This window comes from Gigantopelta aegis, chromosome 15 (assembly GCF_016097555.1).
Source record: "Gigantopelta aegis isolate Gae_Host chromosome 15, Gae_host_genome, whole genome shotgun sequence".
Lineage (NCBI taxonomy): Eukaryota > Metazoa > Mollusca > Gastropoda > Neomphalida > Peltospiridae > Gigantopelta > Gigantopelta aegis.
In genome coordinates, this window is record NC_054713.1 from 28,041,737 (window position 1) to 28,062,839 (window position 21,103).

The 21,103-nt window shown below is 40.9% G+C and overlaps 2 protein-coding genes across 2 annotated transcripts; both read right to left on the reverse strand.

Moving 5' to 3' along the window:
• LOC121390699 (uncharacterized protein DDB_G0290685-like) lies at positions 1 to 4,154 on the reverse strand. The gene is made up of 2 exons (XM_041522586.1): positions 2,612 to 4,154; positions 1 to 456 (listed from the first exon to the last, which is right to left on the reverse strand). Exons 1-2 carry the CDS (start codon positions 3,930 to 3,932, stop codon positions 449 to 451), a joined length of 1,329 nt encoding a protein of 442 aa, XP_041378520.1. The 5' UTR covers positions 3,933 to 4,154; the 3' UTR covers positions 1 to 448.
• LOC121389745 (uncharacterized protein DDB_G0290685-like) lies at positions 4,150 to 8,039 on the reverse strand. Its single transcript, XM_041521394.1, has 4 exons — positions 7,790 to 8,039; positions 7,449 to 7,484; positions 6,302 to 6,380; positions 4,150 to 4,942 (listed from the first exon to the last, which is right to left on the reverse strand). The coding sequence occupies exons 1-4, from the start codon at positions 8,037 to 8,039 to the stop codon at positions 4,150 to 4,152; spliced, it is 1,158 nt and encodes a 385-aa protein (XP_041377328.1).
• Between the last annotated feature and the right edge of the window lie 13,064 nt (positions 8,040 to 21,103).

Genomic DNA, 21,103 nt, shown 5'->3' on the forward strand with positions numbered 1-21,103 from the left:
TTTGATAACACACCTTTATTTCGTTTTACCAGGATAGTTTCGAAGAACATTTAATTAGGATTTCACAAAACGCCAGATATCATAAACAAATTGCCAAGAAATGAAATAATAAAATAACTATTAAAACATTTATTATTGCAATCTCTGTTAAAATGTTTATTATAACAAGTATGTCATGGCGTTATCACAAAGAATTGTAAACACTGTATAATATACAGCATGCAACTTTGATAAAACACCTTTATTTTACTTTCTCAGACGAGTTGCACGTTTCGAAGAACATTTAATGAATGAAAGAATAAAATAACCATTAATACGTTTATTATTGCAATCTCTGTTAAAATGTTTATTATAACAAGTATGTCATGGTTGTATTTCACTTGATCGCCTGGTCCAAACTATCCACGAATAATGAACGTTTTATTCCCTTTCGCCAGTCGACGACATATTAACGGCCTGGAAATAAAAATATAACACAAATTCAAGCAGTGTCTTAATCTTGTTAGCTACACATACACCACCACTACCACACACCATACCATACAGAGAGAGAGAGAGACAGACAGAGAGAGAGAAAGAAAGAAAGAAATGTTTTATTTAACGACGCACTCAACACATTTTATTTACGGTTATATGGCGTCAGACATATGGTTAAGGACCACACAGATTTTGAGAGGAAACCCGCTGTCGCCACTACATGGGCTACTCTTCCGATTAGCAGCAAGGGATCTTTTATTTGCGCTTCCCACAGGCAGGATAGCACAAACCATGGCCTTTGTTGAACCAGTTATGGATCACTGGTCGATGCAAGTGGTTTACACCTACCCATTGAGCCTTGTGGAGCACTCACTCAGGGTTTGGAGTCGGTATCTGGATTAAAAATCCCATGCCTCGACTGGGATCCGAAACCAGTACCTACCAGCCTGTAGACCGATGGCCTACCACGACGCCACCGAGCCCGGTCAGAGAGAGAGAGACACACATAGAGAGAGAGACACACAGAGAGAGAGACACACACAGAGAGAGAGAGAGAGAGAGAGAGAGAGAGAGAGAGAGAGAGAGAGAGAGAGAGAGAGAGAGAGAGAGAGAGAGAGAGTCTACTAATGCTAAATAAATATAATATAATCTTTGACAACGTAAACATTACAAAATTGGGGTTAAAACCCAAATTCTTGCTTATAGCCGTCACCCACTTAACGAACATTGATTCAAAATGAAACAATAACTGGGACTATTCACTGATGTCGGAATAACAAAATGGAACACAGCGTTCCATAACATGATGTATAGCCACTATAGGTTGCATTCTACCAAATAAAACAGTTCCAGGTCAAAGTTCGAGGTGCATTTATATTGCGGAGTTAAAATTACTGTCGTTCTAATTGGTAGTAATATTTGTGCAAATATTATTATCCATTGCCAATAAATAAATAGTGTTATTTTATATATTTTTGTTATGCCGTATACACCAGAAGTTGAAACCAGTGCTGGGTACCCTCAAAAATGGAACTGCGATTTTAATAATAAAAACATTAATTAAATATTTTAAGTGGTATGTGATCACCCCCACCCACCCACCCACCCACACCCCCACCCCCACACGTATTTTTTATCTTGCAGGTAGATTAAACGTTAACATTATCGGCAATAGGAATTGATTTCGTCCATTAAATCCTATAGGGAATGTATCGCAAGATCGTTAAGAGGATGACTGCCATTACAATCTCAGGCACGGCGAAAGCAAGTAGACATTGAATGGGGGGGAGGTGGGACTGATTGAGATCAAGGGCGCAAAGCAATGTTTCTAGGGGATTCGGTTTCCTGCATTATTCAAGACAACTATATCTCTGCCTTAAGACTTACTACCAATAATATGTCTGATTCAGTTACTGAGGGCGGGGGACTGCTCCGCCGTGTCTGAATCTTCATCATAGAACCTCCAGTGTCGAAATGCTTCCAAAGGGCAAGTCTAATTTGACCGAATACCGCGCGCCAAAATGTTGTATGATACATGACGTTTATAAGTAACTTTTAGAAACACATCCTATTGACGCGTCAGGTTGTCCGACAATTCAGAACACACCGACTGCTCAAAAACAAATAAATGTTTCAGTGGCAGGACGTTCTAGGATGCGGGTCGGTTTAGGATCGATCCCCGACGGTGCGTCCATTGGGCTATTTCTCGTTCCAGCCAGTGCACCACGACTCGTATATCAAAGGCCATGGTATGTGCTATCCTGTCTGCTGGATGGCGCATATAAAAGATCCCCTGCTACTAATGGGAAAATGTAGCAGGTTTCCCCTCTAAGAATATATGTCAGAATTACCCAATGTTTGACATCAAACAGCCGATGATTAATATATCAAAATGCTGTACTGGTGTCGTTAAACAAAAAATTGAAAATCAATTGGAAAGAGTTCGACCTGTATCCCTCTATATCAAGGCTCTAAAGACTAACCCTAACCCTAAAAGTAACCATAACCATTGAAATGGGGTACGGATCGAACTCATGCGCCGCCGTATCAACGAATGTTCCAGTAACTAACTGTAGATTTAACCATTTGACGCATATCTGATCACTCCTTTAGATCGTCTACAGTTTTTAATTACCGTTGCCTTTTCTTGATGATCCATCGTTCCTCATTCCCTTTCCTCGCTGGCTTTTCGCACCAGATTCTTGCTGAGAGCTGTACCTTCCACTTGACTTCTGCTGCTGTTGCGTTCCTTTCTTTTTCTTCTTCCCCATATCGTCCGAATCATCACCTTGTTCATCGTTTCTTTGCCCCCGTCCTTTCGATCCCATATTTCCGTTTCCTTTCCTTTCCTCTTCTTCTTCAGAGTTGTCTTCCCCATTTGACTTCTGCTGCATTCCGTTTTCCCCTTTCCCACGCATGTTGTCCATGTTTCTTCCATCTTGGTTACTTTTTTGTCCCTGTCCGTTCATTTCCATGTTTTCGTTTTCGCGTATTCCTTCATCTTTCTGTTCGGAACTGGGCTTCCCATTTGATTTCTGCTGCATTCCGTTTTCGCCTTTCCCACGCATGTTATCCATATTGTTTCTGTCTTGGTTATTTCTCTGCCCCTTTTCGTTCATTTGCATATTTCCGTTCATTTCTCCCTCTGCTTCTGCCTCTCCCTCTTCTGAACTCTGTTTCCCATTCTTCTGTTGCATTCTTTCCTTCATTTTCTCGCGCATGTCATCTTTGTTGTTTCCGTTCTGGTTATGTTTTTGTCCTTTTCCTTTCCTTTCCATATCTCCATCTTCGTTCATTTCTCCTTCTTTCTCTTCTGAACTCTGTTTCCCATTCTTCTGTTGCATTCTTTCCTTCATTTTCTCGCGCATGTCATCTTTGTTGTTTCCGTTCTGGTTATGTTTTTGTCCTTTTCCTTTCCTTTCCATATCTCCATCTTCGTTCATTTCTCCTTCTTTCTCTTCTGAACTCTGTTTCCCATTCTTCTGTTGCATTCTTTCCTTCATTTTCTCGCGCATGTCATCTTTGTTGTTTCCGTTCTGGTTATGTTTTTGTCCTTTTCCTTTCATTTTCATATTTCCATCTTCGTTCATTTCTCCTTCTTTCTCTTCTGAACTCTGTTTCCCATTCTTCTGTTGCATTCTTTCCTTCATTTTCTCGCGCATGTCATCTTTGTTGTTTCCGTTCTGGTTATGTTTTTGTCCTTTTCCTTTCATTTTCATATTTCCATCTTCGTTCATTTCTCCTTCTTTCTCTTCTGAACTCTGTTTCCCATTCTTCTGTTGCATTCTTTCCTTCATTTTCTCGCGCATGTCATCTTTGTTGTTTCCGTTCTGGTTATGTTTTTGTCCTTTTCCTTTCCTTTCCATATCTCCATCTTCGTTCATTTCTCCTTCTTTCTCTTCTGAACTCTGTTTCCCATTCTTCTGTTGCATTCTTTCCTTCATTTTCTCGCGCATGTCATCTTTGTTGTTTCCGTTCTGGTTATGTTTTGTCCTTTTCCTTTCATTTTCATATTTCCATCTTCGTTCATTTCTCCTTCTTTCTCTTCTGAACTCTGTTTCCCATTCTTCTGTTGCATTCTTTCCTTCATTTTCTCGCGCATGTCATCTTTGTTGTTTCCGTTCTGGTTATGTTTTTGTCCTTTTCCTTTCATTTTCATATTTCCATCTTCGTTCATTTCATTTCTCCTTCTTTCTCTTCTGAACTCTGTTTCCCATTCTTCTGTTGCATTCTTTCCTTCATTTTCTCGCGCATGTCATCTTTGTTGTTTCCGTTCTGGTTATGTTTTTGTCCTTTTCCTTTCCTTTCCATATCTCCATCTTCGTTCATTTCTCCTTCTTTCTCTTCTGAACTCTGTTTCCTATTCTTCTGTTGCATTCTTTCCTTCATTTTCTCGCGCATATCATCTTTGTTGTTTCCGTTCTGGTTATGTTTTTGTCCTTTTCCTTTCATTTTCATATTTCCGTCTTCGTTCATTTCTTCCTCTCCCTCTCCCTCTCCTTCTCCTTCTGAATTGTGTTTCTCATTTTTCTGTTGCATTCTTTCCTTCATTTTCTCGCGCATGTCTTCTTTGTTTTTCCCATACTGGTTGTGTTTTTGTCCTTTTCTTTTCATTTCTCCCTCTCCCTCTCCCTCTGCCTCTCCATTTGCCTCTTCGGAACTGTATTTCCCATTCGATTTCTGGTGCATCCTTTCTCTACCTTGTCCCTTCATGTTATCCATACCTCGCCCATGATGCATCCGCTTCTTTGCACTGCCGTCTTCCTCGCTGTCTTCCTCCTCAGATGACATCACGCTGGACCTCATTCTGTTCATTGCATCTCGAAGCTGTTTTTCTGATCGGCATGCTTTACGGAACATTGTCATTGTGGTTTTCTTTAGTTTCATAAGACTCGCCGTGTCGTCTTCGTCTTCACTGGACATCCCTGTGAAGCCTTCCTCTGCAGTGTCTTCCAAGTCCTGCGCGCTATAACAAATAAAATATGAATATGTTAAAGGCGGGCTAGATTCCTGAATGTGTGTAGGAATGTTGATGGCTGGATGGATGGATCAATGAACAATGGATCGGTGGTTGGGCGAGTGGATGGATGGATGGATGGATGGATTTGTGTAGATGGATGGATGGATGGATGGATGGGTGGGTGGGATGGATTGGTAGGTGGTTGGGTGAGTGGATGGATGGATGGATGTATGGATATGAGTAGATGGAAACATGGATGGATGGATGGATGGATGGGTGGGTGGGTGGAATGGATTGGTAGGTGGTTGGGTGAGTGGATGGATGGATGGATTTATGGATTCGTGTAGATGGATGGATGGATGGACGGATGGATGGATGGGTGGGTGGGTGGGTTGGTTGGATGGATTGGTAGGTGGTTGGGTGAGTGGATGGATTTATGGATTTATGTAGATGGATGGATGGGTGGGTGGGTGGAATGGATTGGTAGGTGGGTGGTTGGGTGGCTGGATGGCTGGATGAGTTGGTGGATGCATGGATTTATGGATCGGTTTTAATTACCTTTGTAGGTTGATAGATGAATGGGGGGTGGTGGATGGATGGGTACATTTCTGGATGGATGTTGTGTGGACGTTGTTGGTTGATGGATAGATACATGGGCGGATGGATGGATGGATGGATGGATGGATGGATGGATTCATTGTCGCTATTGGGTGGTACAATGTTTACTCATTAGCTGGAAGGTTGGGAAATGGTAAGTGTAGCACTTAGTCCCGCCAACATCATATACATATTACGTGTTTCATTTCTAGCAGTCTCTTGAACTGTACTTTCCACAAGCACCATGACGTTTGTCGCAAGTTTCAACATACCAGAAACGAGGCACTGATTTCATTGAAATATATTTCGAAATTCAAAGGATTAGCCAGGAGTGTTCTATCTCGCTAGATTCTCCACTCTGGTTGGAATTGGAAAACATTCTGTGGGTCAACCGAATTATCGCTCTTTTAGTGAGGGGGCAGGACGTAGCCCAGTGGTAAAGCGTTCGCTTGATGCGAGGTCGGTAGACCCATTGGGCTATTTCTCATTCCAGTCAGTGTTCCACAAATGGTGTAACAAAGGCCGTGGTATGTACTATCCTGTCTTTGGGCTGGTGCATATAAAAGATCCCTTGCTGCTAATCGAAAAGAGTATCCGATGACGTGGCGACAGCCGGTTTCCTCTCTCAATATCTGTGTGGTTCTTAACCATAAGACTGATGCCATATAACCGTAAATAAAATGTGTTGAGTGCGTCGTTAAATAAAAAAATTCCTTCCTCTTATAGTGAGTTCTGTAGTATGCAAATTGTTAATGGTCAGATACTTACTCATCACTTCTGTCTAGCAGCCGTTCGCAGATGTCCGACTGTAAACTGCCATAGGTCACGGGCATTCGAAACAGCGCATCTAGAACAAATACAAAAACAACGGAGTTCACGCGAAGAGCCGACAAGGAAATAATGTTAAATGTGTGTTAAAAGTTAGATGTTAAAGGAGTGTTTTGTTCAACAACTTACCAAAATGTTCTTTCTCTCTCTCTCTCTCTCTCTCTCTCTCTCTCTCTCTCTCTCTCTCTCTCTCTCTCTCTCTCTCTCTCTCTCTCTCTCTCTCTCTCTCTCTCGTGCGTGCGTGCGTGTGTGTGTGTGGGCGGGGTGGAGAAAACATATTTTATCTCTAGTTATATAGAATAGGACAAACAAAAACGTAGTTTCGTCCTAAAGTGGGGGGACAGCCCAAACCCCCTCCCCGTCCCTACGGGCCTGAACACTGGTTAATAAATAAATCAAATAAGTCAAATTCTGCCATCTTGTTTCGATGGAAACCCACTACATTTTATTAACTGCAAGGGATATTTTATGTGCACACATGGCAGCACATACCGCGGCTTTTTTTATATAGTTATTCCATTCGTGGAGCATTGGTTGGGGAGAACAAAAAAACACAATCGGAAATAACATAGGTTGCCCTAGTGTGTAGGTAATACTAAACCAAATAACTTCCGGCTGGATCAAAGTGCACCCAGCTTTTGATAGAGCCGTTAATATCACACGTCCTGTCATTGGTGATAAATGTGAGTGTGTTTGTTGTAAAACAAAACATTAGTTTTATCTGGGCAAAAAATGTATTCAATATTATTTCATCTAGTACCACTGTGTAAAGTAGCATAAAGTGCTTGAAACATGTATGTGGTATCTGTCCAAAAAAAAAGTGCTTAAATTTTATGCGGAACTAGGGTAGTCATATATCTCTGAAATGATCAGCTTAACCCTCAATTTTTTCTGATTTACTTTAAGGTTGAGGGAGGAGTTAGTATTTATATCCGTGGTGCATATGTCGATTGACACGCTACAGGTAATATTTTTAGCCACATATGTTACTATTGTCGTGTATGGGAGTTGATTTGGTGGTATACACCCTGTCAAGAAAAGGTGTGAGTTAAACTATGTGGTAATGCCTCAATGTGTAAAATGATACCTTTCTGTGCAGCCATCATGGCTCGGTGTTGTCTTCCTGAAAACAAAATGAACAATACAATTTAGAAACTCGGTACATTTTTGTAAATGGAATTTTCTCTTTACCAGCACCTGTATACCTTGTTTTCAATCTAATTAAAATTAGCTCCACTATTACATGTGGATCTAACACCAGCCAGTTGGAGCTCATGTCCACCAATCAAAACCTTACTTGCAGAATCCGAACAACAATAAACAAATCAAAAAATAATAATTTAAAAACGCAAAAAAACAACAACCAGAAACAAAAACAATTAAAAAAAAAAAAAAAAAAAAAAAAAAAAAAACCCCACTGAGACTTACTTTCATTTTTACTGTCACTTTCACTTTCACTTTCAGATTGGTCAACATATTCCTTAGTGGGTCCCTCTTCGGGCCGTGGCGGTACTTCGTCAGCGAATACTGCACTAGACACTGCTTCATTCTCCATTTCTTCTAAAACGTCTGTCGGTATCAGGCCGATTGAAAATGACATCACTATGGGCGTAGTCAGACATGTTGCAGCGACCAAGAACAAAAGACCATTCATCCCTGAAAATGCATTTTTAATCATTATCTCTGTCAATCCTTAAAGTGACAGACTAGGTTTCAAACACTATAACGACATAAGCGCAAATAAAAGATCCCTTGCTGCTAATCGGAAGAGTAGCCCATATAGTGGCGACAGCGGGTTTCCTCTCAAAATCTGTGTGGTCCTTAACCATATGTCGGACGCCATATAACCGTAAATAAAATGTGTTGAGTGCGTCGTTAAATAAAACATTTCTTTTTTTAAAGTCTGTGTAAGAAATGATCACCAAGGGTTGGGAGTCCATGTATTTCAATACCTACTGTTAACAGAATAAAATGGAATGTGTACGCCATATAAGGATAGGTGGAAGATTGTTCACAGAGACGTACAAGTCGTGTAATTCCAATAACCGACATGTAGCTGAAGTACTTATGTGTTATAAATGTTTCAGAATTGGGAGCGGGATTTAGTCGGTTGAGCGCTCGCCTGAAATGCTTGCGTCGCAGGATCGGATCACCTCAGAGGATCCATTCATCTGATTGGGATTTTTCTCGTTCTAACCAGTGCACCGCAACTGGTTAAAGATCGTGGTATGTGCCTTCCTGTCTGTGGGAAAGTGCATATGAAATATACAGAGGTGGTTCGATCCTGCGACGCAAGCACATCAAGCGAGCACTCAACCAACTGAGCTATATTTCGCCTCGTTTTATCAGTTACATTTATGTTCTCTCATAATCATTGGTAAATACAAATAAGTCTTTCTGATAAATAAATATGCAGTTTTTACAAATAAAATAAGCCTCTTCCCTGAATATGTTTACATGTGTAGTCTTTACAAATAAAATACGCCTCCTCCCCAAACATATTTAAATATGTAGTTTTTACAAATGAAATAAGCCTCCTCCCCAAATATATTTAAATATGCAGGTTTTACAATGATGATGATGAATGAATGTTTAACGACACCCCAGCACGAAAAATACATCGGCTATTGGGTGTCAAACTATGGTAATGCAAACAAATAAAGTGATGATCAACATCAATATAAAAATTCAACATTTAAATAAAAACAGTGTAAAGAACTGTGCAAATATACAAATATCACAGATAGATACTGACTTTTACTCAACATTTCAATTGTATCTCGAAGAAAACAAAAGGATTTGAGCTGTATTGGCCAATGTTACACCCCTGCACCACGGTGAGGTTACAGCACGCAAATGAAATAAGCTTCCTCCCCAAACATATTTAAATATGCAGTCTTTACAAATATAATAAGGAAAATTTCAGTGTATTTATTTAGTTTCCAACTGCAATGTCATATTGATTGGTCTGTACAGTATACCCCCACCCACCCCCACCCCCGTTTTTAACATACACATTAAACAGAAAAACGTGAAAATAAAACATACTTACTGGCAACTTCAGTTTTACCGAATATCGATAAATGAGACAGTAGTGCGGTGTTTTAAATACTGTACATCAACAATACTAAAAATAAAAATAGTAGTATCGTGACGTGATTGGAAGGGAGATAACTCATGTATGACGTCCACGACTGTCAGTGAAACCGTCTGATTAAAGTCAGTCACGCCAGCTCTCATAGAAGGAGACGTCGAACAAGGAGTTAACAGATAATGGACTGTGTGGTTTAAAACGAAATCTCTCAACATCAGAAAACAACAGTGTCCATTACATGCACGTGGTAAAGAGAGTCCACCAGATACAGTTCACGTGATGCACGTGTACTGTTACACCAAAAGAACAAATATAGAATGTGTATGTGATCTAAACACCAAGCATTCATTCATTTCAACTTATTTCCGTGCTAATAGTGTAAATTAGCTTGAACCAGAAACAGAACGGTACTAAGAGAGCCGTGGGCAATGGGGGTTATCATTGGCAATGGAAGTGGCATAGGGCCATGGACCACTGCCCCTAGCCCCCAGCCCCCACCCCCCCCCCCATCTCTCGCCCCCTAGTCCTTAAGCTGTGGTGCGATGGCCCCTCCCAGTTTACAGACGAAACAATTGTTAACCTCCTATTAAGCTTAATGACGAGGTCATTTCGTTTCATTTCAACTTATTTTCGTGCTTATATCCAATTAAGTTTCAAGCACGCTGTCCTGGGCACATATTTCAGCTATCTGGGCTGTCTGTCCAGGACAGTGGGTTAGTAGTTAGTTGTTAGTGAGAGAAAAGACGGTGTAGTGGTCGTTAAAACTCGCTCTGGGTGGGAGCCGGTACCGGGCTGCACACCCATAGTGTTAATTAGCTTGAACCAGTGACAAAACGGTCCAAAGAGAGCGGTTGGCAATGGGGGTCATCATTGGCAATGGAAGTGGGATAAGGGCCAGGGACCACTAACCCCTCCCCCTCCCCCCCCCCCCCGCGCCCCCAGTCCTTAAGCTGTGGTGCGCTGGCCCCTTCCAGTTTATACACGAAACAATTGTTACCCTCCCTCTTAAGCTTAATGGCGAGGTAATAATTGTATCCCTCTATTTAATGACGAGATAATAGTTGCCTCCCCTTTGCAGGTGGTATCCTATTTAAAGTCAATAGATTGTGTCGTACAGTATAAGGCTATAGTCTATTAGAAATTCGCGAGAAAAAATAGGCAGAGTTACGTCCCCTAACCACTAACCACTTCCGGTGCGTTCCGGTTACTTCAGTTGTTTGTGAATCTTCAGCAGGGTGATTCACGGGAGCCTTGCTTTAAGTCACGTGGTCAGTGTAGTCTACTGCATATAAACAGGGCAGGGCTAGAGGACACCTACCGGCCTCGGTGGCGCAGTGGTTAAGCCATCGAAATACAGGTTGGTAGGTACAGGGTTCGCAGCCCGGTACCGGCTCCAACCCAGAGCGAGTTCTTAAGGGCTCAATTGGTAGGTGTAAGGCCACTACACTCTGTTCTCTCTCACTAACCACTAACCAATGAACAACTAACCCACTGTTCTAGACAGACAACCCCGGTCGGACTGCTGGTGTGCCCTTGCACCTGCCAGTGTAGGCGGTGCCCCCTCCAACCCCGGTCGGACTTCTGGTGCTCCCTTGCACCTGCCAGTGCAGGCGGTGCCCCCTCCAACCCACCCACCCCCCTTTCCTGTCTTGGACGGAGGAGCCGGTTGAGGCTGGCACCTGTGCCCAGGACAGGCGTGCACGACAACAGTTTGTTCTGAATGTGCACGTTAAACACTTTGACCTGACCTGACCAGAGGACACCGCAAATACGATCTGAATAGATCAGGCCCTTATAAGGACCCCTGTGGGCAACCTAGGGAGACATCGCAACACCAACTAGGTCCTAGTAACGAGCTACTCTCGGCAAACTAAGTTCCAAAACATATATAGCTCCTTCTTTCCAATTTGGTGGACCGATCCAAACTTCGCCAAAAAAAATTCATTCAAATTGCGCACCTTTCCCCTTTGACATTAATCATACGGGACATTCCAAATTCCATAGCACCACCCCCCCCCCCCCCCCCCCCCCGCGCCTGTTACCGACCTCGGTCTAGCTGCTGGTCATCCCTTGCACTTGTCGGTGTGGACGGTCTCCTCTCCCACCCATCCCAACCCTTTTCCTGTTCTGGACGAAGGAGCCGGCCAAGGCCAGGTGGCTCCTGCGCCCATGACAGGCGTGCGCTACAGCAGCTTGCTTTGAATGTGCACGTGACCTGACCTGACAGGACACTCTTTCTGTCCTGGACGCTTCTGGGGGGGGGGGGGGGGATAACTACTTACGGGAAGATACCTAAGATAGTAATGCTGACAGCGAGACCAACCATCCACCTTCTTGTGCCCAACCTGGATACGAGGGACTTCCTTGCGTCGCATTTCTCGTCTCAGCCAGTGTACCACGACTGGTATATCACAGGCCGTGGTATGTGCTATCCTGTCTGTGGGATGGTGCATATAAAAGATCCCTTGCTGCTAATCGGAAAGAGTAGCCCATGAAGTGGCGACAGCGGGTTTCCTCTCCATATCTGTGTGGTCCTTAACCACATGTCTGACGCCATATAACCGTAATTAAAATGTGTTGAGTGCGTCGTTAAATAAAACATTTCTTTCTTTTCTTTTTCCTTGCGTCGCCGTAACCCTTTTTGTGAACCTTTGCCTCCGTGAGTATGGACTTTTGTCAGACTTAAAGGGATATTCCTGAGTTTGCTGCAATTTTTAAGATGTTATTGACAAACAGAAACTTTTTGACGACTGTAATTTATTCAAATATATTTTTCTGCATAAAATATTAGTGGTTATATATTAAACGTGTTTCTGATCTGATATTTGTACTAAAAAGGATTTTTTCGTACGTACGACATTATTTGAAGACAAAATCCAGTTTGGGCTTCTTACAAATATTAAGACGACCAGAAACACATTGAATATACAGACATTGATATTCTAAACAAGAAAATATGTAAGTTTAATCGTAGAAATATTTTATTAGTCGGAAACATCTTACAATGCAGCAAACTCGGGAATGTCCCTTTAAAACCTTTTGGCCGTCATTCCAAAACTTTGTTTATTTTTATATATAATTAGTCTAACGCCCTTTATTTTTGGTAGTCTGTCTAAATTGCTCAAATCACCTTCAAACTTTGGTTGAGCATTGAAATGTTTTTTGACCAGACATGTCATGCTCGACTTGGAACTAACGTTTCCAAATTCTGCCCACCTCAAACCCCCCCCCCCCCCCCCCCCCCTCCTGTTCCGGAATTAGTCACTGGTCAAGTCAGAGGTTAAGTCAAGGATGGGCGTGCCTGAACCTTCATTGGATATGAGCACGTAAAAAGAGTTCCCATATATCCTGTCCTGGACGGAGGAGCCGGCACCTACGCCCATGACAGGCGTGCGCTACAACAGCTTGCTCTGAATGTGCACGTAAAACCCAATAATCTGACCTGACCTGAGGACACTGTACCCACTGTCCTGGAAAGATAGCCCAGCTAGTTGAGTTATGTGCCCAAGACAGCGTGCTTGAACATTAATTGGATATAAGCACGAAAAATAAGTTAGAGTGAATTAAAGAAGACTGGAGCTAATCCTTTTTTCTTTTTTTCTTTGTATCTCTTTCCATCTCTAGCGTTCGGTGTCTCTATCTGTCTCTCTGTCTCTCTGTCTATCTATCTCATACAAATCCTCTTTTTGCTCCTGAGCGAGATTTAGCTCAGTCGTTAGAGTGCTCGCTTGAGGTGCTTGCGTCGCAGGATGGAACCACCTCGGTGGATCCATTCAGCTGATTGGGATTTTTTTTTCTTGTTCCAACCAGTGCACCACAACTGAACAAAGGCCGTGGTATGTATTTTCCTGTCTGTGGGAAAGTGCATATAAGAGATCCCTTGCTACTAATTGAAAAATGTAGCAGGTTTCTTCTCCAAGACTATTTGTCAGAATAACCAAATGTTTGACATCCAATAGCCGATGATTAATTAATCAATGCCCTCCAGTGGTGTCGTTAAACAAAACAAACATGTTTTCTTTTTCTTTTCTTTTTTTTCTTTTTTTGTTTTGTTTGTTTTTTTCTTCTTCTTTTTGTTTTGCTCTTTCTCTCTCTGGTCACTGTTTTTGTTTTGTTTTTTGTTTTTTTGTTTTGTTTTTGGTTGTTGTTGGGGGGTTTTCAATTTCGAATATTTGACCTTCTGGTTGTAAAGGACAAAACGATAGCTGACAAAGAGGTCTGATAACAAATCAGAAATCTTCTTAAACATATATAGACATGTAGTTAGTTATCTAGGCTTGCAATATTGTTTCTTTTATGTAGATAATCCCACAAATCAACAAGAATATTATTTTCAGACTCAACTACATGGTCCTTCAACTTTTGACCCAGCCAACAAAGTCATGCACGTTTTTTCTCTCGTTCAGCTTGGGTTGACGTCGTGACTTCGTTTGGTACTTTTAAAAGGTTGTTTTTTTTCTTTTCTTTTTTACCACAAACAGAATCCACGGCATTTGAGCTTCACTATAGACTTGGGCGGCGAGAATAATTGCCAATAACTTCTGAATACATGTATGAATCTGTGGCTGGATTTGAGATACCTGTACGCTAAATGAATTCCCACTGTGGGTTAAAGTTATTCACAAATAAAACATATGTAAGTTGATTGATTAAAGCATATTTTGTTGCATAATTGTAATATATTTGCAATATGATTTGGCACAAGTTGTCAAACGAGAGAGAGAGAGAGAGAGAGAGAGAGAGAGAGAGGGGGGGGGGGGGGGGCAGACAGACAGATGCTGACAGACCGACACACACAAACACACACACATGGAGAGAGAGAGACAGACATACATAGAGACAGAGAGACAGAGGTTGACAAACAGACGACGACAGACAGACATACACAGAGAGACAGACAGACAGACAGACACACACACACAGAGAGAGAGAGAGAGAGAGAGAGACAGACAGACAGACAGACAGACAGACATAGAGACAGAGAGACATACAGAGGTTGACAAACAGACGGCGACAGACAGACATACAGAGAGAGAGAGACAGACAGACAGACACACAGAGAGAGAGAGAGAGAGAGAGAGAGAGAGAGAGAGAGAGAGAGAGAGAGAGAGAGAGACAGACAGACAGATAGACAGACAGAGAGAGACAGACAGACAGACAGACAGACAGAGAGACAAAGAGAGAGTTTATTTCTAAACTAATGTAATGTATATTTTTTGTTTATTATTACATTATTATCAATTATATATTAATTTAAATAATTTAAAGAAATATTTATAACATAATAAATATTAATTTTGTTTATTTATATTATTGGGTTGTTTTTACGAAATATTAATTTGGCATATGCATATAATTTCATCATTTGTTAGATGGTTGTATATTAAACAAGTGACAATTATTTGTTTGTTTGTTTATTTTATTTGTTTGTTGGTGTTTCTATTGTTTTATTGCTATTATTATTATTTGTTTTGTTCGTTTTTTGTGTTTTTGTTGTTGTTGTTGTTGTTGTTGTTGTTTTGGGGTTGTTGTGGGGGTGAGGCAGTGGGAATGGGAGTAGTTAACCTTGTGGAGCAAGAAATTACTTGGATACTGTAAACATTTATTGCACTAACAATATTTCACGGCTGAGCAATTTGGGTTACTTGATATTTAATAAACTTAATTGATGCTTGTTACGTGCTTTTTGTTTGTTAGTTTTATTTGTTATTTTTTCACGGCCTTCATCAAACTCGAGGTACCTAAGTTTTAAACTCTATGAACTGTTCGTACGCACAGAGTAACGGGTCACCAATTTAGAATGTTCTTTCCTCCAATAATAGATTTTAATCTAGTTGTAACATACAAAATGTGTCTAAATATAGACTGAGTAAACGTTAATCTGTATTCAGGTGTATTCGCTTTCAAAAGAAGATTGTTATGTCGTGATCTTGTGAGTAATGAACTCTTGGCAGGGGTCCATGAAAACTAGTTCACCGTCATTCGCTCAGACGTCATTCGCCTGGTGGTATTGTTAATAATTAGGCCTACATGTACGTGTGTGCGAAATCTTCAAGCAAACACATTAGAACTTTAACAAACTGAATGAACGAAAGAACGAAATAATGAATGGATGAATGAATGAATGAATGAATGAAAGTTTATTTGTTTGTTTTCGTTAACGACACCACTACAGCACAATGATTTATTAATCATCGGCTATTGAATGCCAAACATTTGGTCATTTTGGCATATAGTCTTAGAGGGGAAACACGCTACATTTTTTCCATTAGTGGCAAGGAATCTTTTATATGCACCATCCCATAGATAGGATAGCACATACCACGGCCTTTGCTATACTAGTTGTACTGAACTGGCTGAAACGAGAAATAGCCCAATGGGTCCACCGACGGGGATCGATCCCCAAAAAATTAATGAATGCATGAATAAATGAATTAATGAATTAATGAATGAATGAAAAGTAAATTAATAATACACCAGAAGTAACTACTGAACACTCCCCGAAGTGGTCAGACTAAGCCCACAGCTAAAAGCTGATGGGGGAATGGCAGGTGTGTGGCACAGATAGCCACAAGAGACAAGCATCTGTCGCGGTTGGAGAGACAAGGACTGGGATGTGGAGGTGGACACAGCGAAAGAAGTTGAAAGATAGGAGTCGACAGATCGGGAAGAAAGGAGATGGAATTCAAAGGAGAGAAAGGAAAGGGGGCAGTGATAATAATAATAATAATAATAATAATAATAATAATACGCTCTGGAAAACAAAATAACAATAACAAAGAACACGACATTATTCTTTTACTTTATAAGTAAATCATCATACTTATTATTACAATAAAAAGTTAAAGTTTGTTTTTGTTTAACGACACTACTAGAGCACATTGATTAATTAGTCATCGGCTATTGGATGTCATTCATTTGGTAATTCTGACACGTAGTCATCAGAAGAAACCCGCTGCATTTTTCCTAATGCAGCAAGGTTATCTGGAACGAGAAAAAAATAATCAATTGAATGGATCCACCGAGGTGGTAGTAGTAGTATTAGTAGTAGTAGTAGTAGTAGTAGTAATAGTAGTAGTAGTAGTAGTAGTAGTAGTAGTAGTAGTAGTAGTAGTAGTAGTAGTAATTAATTAATGTAAATGAATTCTTATAAACAAACATATTATTTCAATAGTGGTAGTTGTAGTAGTAGTAGTAGTAGTAGTAGTAGTAGAAATTAATTAATTAATGTAAACGAATTCTTATAAACAAACATATTATTTTATAGTAGTAGTAGTAGTAGAGGTAGTAGTAGTAGTAGTAGTAGTAGTAATTAATTAATTAATTAATGTAAATGAATTCTTATAAACAAACATATCGCGGGAGAGGAGGAATGCTATTTTCGTTAGTTGGATCCAATTCCCCCAAAATAAAATTTACTGTTACATTTTACAATACGAGAATACATGTTAATGTTCAAACACTACTTGATAATATGTGGTCCAGTTCTATTTGGCATTGTATGCCGTTATTATCTAGACCATTGATTTATTGTTAGAGGTGCTGGACCAGTCGGTAGAGCGCTCGTCTCATGTGCTTGTGTCGAATAGTCTGATTCTGGGTTTGTCTGAGGTTTTCCGCCTCGACCAGTGCCATACCACTGGTATATCAAAGTCCGTGGAATTTTCTTTTTTGTGTGTGGGAAAGTACATATAAAAGATCTCTTGCTGCTAATGGAACAAGATGTAGCCGGTTTCCTCTCAAAGATTATATATCGGAATTATGACATCCAACAGTCGGATCGGCCTCGGTGGCGTCGTGGTTAGGTCATCGGTCTACAGGCTGGTAGGTACTGGGTTCGGATCCCAGTCGAGGCATGGGATTTTTAATCCAGATACTGACTCCAAACCCTGAGTGAGTGCTCCGCAAGGCTCAACGGGTAGGTGTAAACCACTTGCACCGACCAGTGATCCATAATTGGTTCAACAAAGGCCATGGTTTGTGCTATCCTGCCTGTGGGAAGCGCAAATAATAGCTTTCTTGCTGCTAATCGGAAAGAGTAGCCCAAGTAGTGGCGACAGCGGGTTTCCTCTCAAACTCTGTGTGGTCCTTAACCATATGTCGGACGTCATATAACCGTAAATAAAATGTGTTGAGTGCGTCGTTAAATAAAACATTTCTTTCTTTCTTTCTTTCTGAAGACTACGTGTCAGCATGATTAAAGGGACATACCCTAGTTTTTAAACACTAACGCATATTTTTGACTATTATAACAGTTTTTGATAACTTAAATCATACTTTACTTGATTTTTTTTAAAGTGTTTTTGGTCATCCTGGTGTTTTTAATATCACAAAATGCAGTTCTCATATTTTTAAAAACGCACGTGCGTCTGAGAAGTAACAGTTATGGAGTTGAGTTTTAGTCTATTTTTAGAGGGTATTTCACAATTTCAAATTCACAGACTTATGTTTCACTCAAATGTAACGTTATTCAAATGTGTTACAGGTTTGTAGATTAACCAAACTTAGTGTTAATTTTCACGGGTTGAAACCAAGGTATGTCCCTTTAAATGTTTGACATGCAATTTAGTCGATGGTTCATAAATAAATGTGTTCTGTTGGTGTCGTTAAACAAAACTTTAATTTTAAACTCTTTTGGCCATATATTCCGAGAGTAACCTTCCCATCCATCAAAACAGGTTTTATTATAGTTGCTACTGGTTCATTTTTAGTCTACAACGTGTCCATCCCTTCTCAACCATCCTGGAGCTACCTTGGTATAAACAGTTTCCAAAATATTTTCCCATCCACCCGCACCAAGCAGAATGAATGAATGAATGAATGTTTAACGACACCCCAGCACGAAAAATACATCGGCTATTGGGTGTCAAACTATGGTAATGCAAATAAATAAAGTGATGATCAACATCAATATAAAAATTCAAGGTTTAAACAAAAACAGTGTAAAGAACTGTGCCAAAAATACAAATACAAATATCACAGAATTTTACGGACACCGAATTTTACTCTAAACTTCAATTTGTGCTGTATTGGCCATTCTCAAAGAGAATGTTACACCCCTGCACCACGGTGAGGTTACAGCACGCGCAGGGGCGCATCAAGCAGTTTCCAAAATATTCCCATCCATCCAGCCTTCCCACCAAATAGTTTCCAAAATATTTCCCCATCCACCCCTTCCCACCAAACAGTTTCCACAATGTTCCCATCCATCCAGCCTTCCCACCAAACAGTTTCCAAAATATTTCCCCATCCACCCCTTCCCACCAAACAGTTTCCAAAATGTTCCCATCCATCCAGCCTTCCCACCAAACAGTTTGCAAAATATTTCACCATCCACCTCTTCCCACCAAACAGTTTCCATAATGTTCCCATCCATCCAGCCTTCGCACCCATCCTGGAACCAAATAGTTTCAAAAAAAAATTCCAATCCACCCCTTCCCACCCATCTTGGAACCAAATAGTTTCAAAAATATTTTCCCATCCACCCCTTCCCACCCATACTGGAATCAAACAGTTTCCAAAATATTTTCCCACGGGGTTCTTGCATCATTGATCGTGTGTGGCTGTCATGATTGCCAAGTTCAACGAACCCCATGTTTGAAAAAAAAAATGATTTCATTTTGAAAAGACCCGTCAACACCACCATCGAATTACGTATAGTAAATTGAAATCACGGCCCGAATCAGTACAAGGAGGCTTCTAGCAGTCGTAAACAGAGTCAGGGCACGCTCATTGCATTTTACCCTTCAATGGACGAACGATCACGGTTCATTGATTTTCACATGCCTTTAACCCCCACTGTTTGGCTTGGCACAATAATTCCTTATGTTCATACATTACTGGAGGCCTTGAACGCACAATGCTTACAAGCAAGGTGTTGACAAAAGGTATAGTGTATTTTGTTGAGCGAAAAGTGACATTCAGGTTAGTTATAGCTCCAGAAGACGATGATGTGAATAGGCAACAAAATAACAATACGATTAATAAACAGGGATGGGTACTACCACTGGCATAGCCAGGATTTTATATTGGGGGCGGGGGGGGGGGGGGGGGGGCGGGAGCGGGGGCAACCCATATTGAGGGGCCAACACATACTATGTATGTATGTATTGATGTATGAATATCTATATATTGTATGTATGTCGAGGTTGACTGTTACATACATAGTTATTAACGCACTGGCGCAGGGAATAATTAAATCCTTTCTGGCCTCACAAATTGTCCCATGCCGTTGCTGGGACTCGAACCTGTGGCACCGAATCGCCCGCAAATTGCAAGATTAACCACGATACGCTCTGAGCTATCGAAGCTTCCATGTATGTATGTATGTATGTATTGATGTATGAATATCTATATACTGTATGTATGTCGAGGTTGACTGTTACATACATAGATATTAACGCACTGGCGCAGGGGATAATTAAATCCTTTCTGGCCTCACAAATTGTCCCATGCCGTTGCTGGGACTCGAACCTGTGACACCGAATCGCCCGCAAGTTGCAAGACTAACCACGATACGCTCTGCGCTATCGAAGCTTCCATAAAAAAGGAAGTTCTTTAACTCAACCATATGCATGGGGTCTACAATCTACGCGGTCGATCCCGCTTACGTGCATGGAACAGTGGGTAGACCTGGCACTGGCTAGTATGTATTGATGTATGAATATCTATATATTGTATGTATGTCGAGGTTGACTATTACATACATAGATATTAACGCACTTGCGCAGGGGATAATTAAATCCTTTCTGGCCTCACAAATTGTCCAATGCCGTTGCTGGGACTCGAACATGTGGCACCGAATCGACCGCAAATTGCAAGACTAACCACGATGCACTCTGAGCTATTGAGGCATCCATAAAAATGATGCTTTTTAATTCAACCACATGCATGGGGCCTACAATCTACGCGGGCGATCCCGCTTACGTGCATGAAACAGTGGGCAGTCCTGGCACTGGCTAGTACATGTATGTATTGATGTATGAATATCTATATATTGTATGTATGTCGAGGTTGACTGTTACATACATAGTATGTATGTATGTATGTATGTATGTATGTATGTATGATTTTATAAAATTTAATACAGTAAAATAAAAAGAGGTATGATGGGGGGAGCATGGCCCCCTTGCCCCCGCCACTGGGTACTACGGTAATTTTTATATCGCAATATGGGTGTCTAGTAGCACGATACGTATCATAAATTTAGATTATTTACCCCAGCGTCAACAGAATTTTGAGAAACGTTTTATTAAAAACCTGCTACATTTGCAGACCCTGACATGAAAGGAAATTTGAGGAGACTGATTATCTTCATTAAGATAGATTATGGGGAGCCATTTAAGATATTACAATATTGATACTATGGAATTTCATATGATAAGATAGCCCAGTGGTAAGGCGCTCGCTCGATGCGCGGTCGATCTGGGATCGATCCCCGTGGGTGGGCCGACTGGACTATTTCTCGTTCCAGTCAGTGCACCACGACTGGCACACCAAAGACCGTGGTATGTACTACCCTGTCTGTGGGTTGTTACATATAAAAGATCCCTTGCTGCTTAATAGAAAAGAGTAGCCCATGAAGTAGCGACAGCGGGTTTCCTTTCTAAATACCTGTGTGGTCCTTAACCATATGTCTGACGCCATAT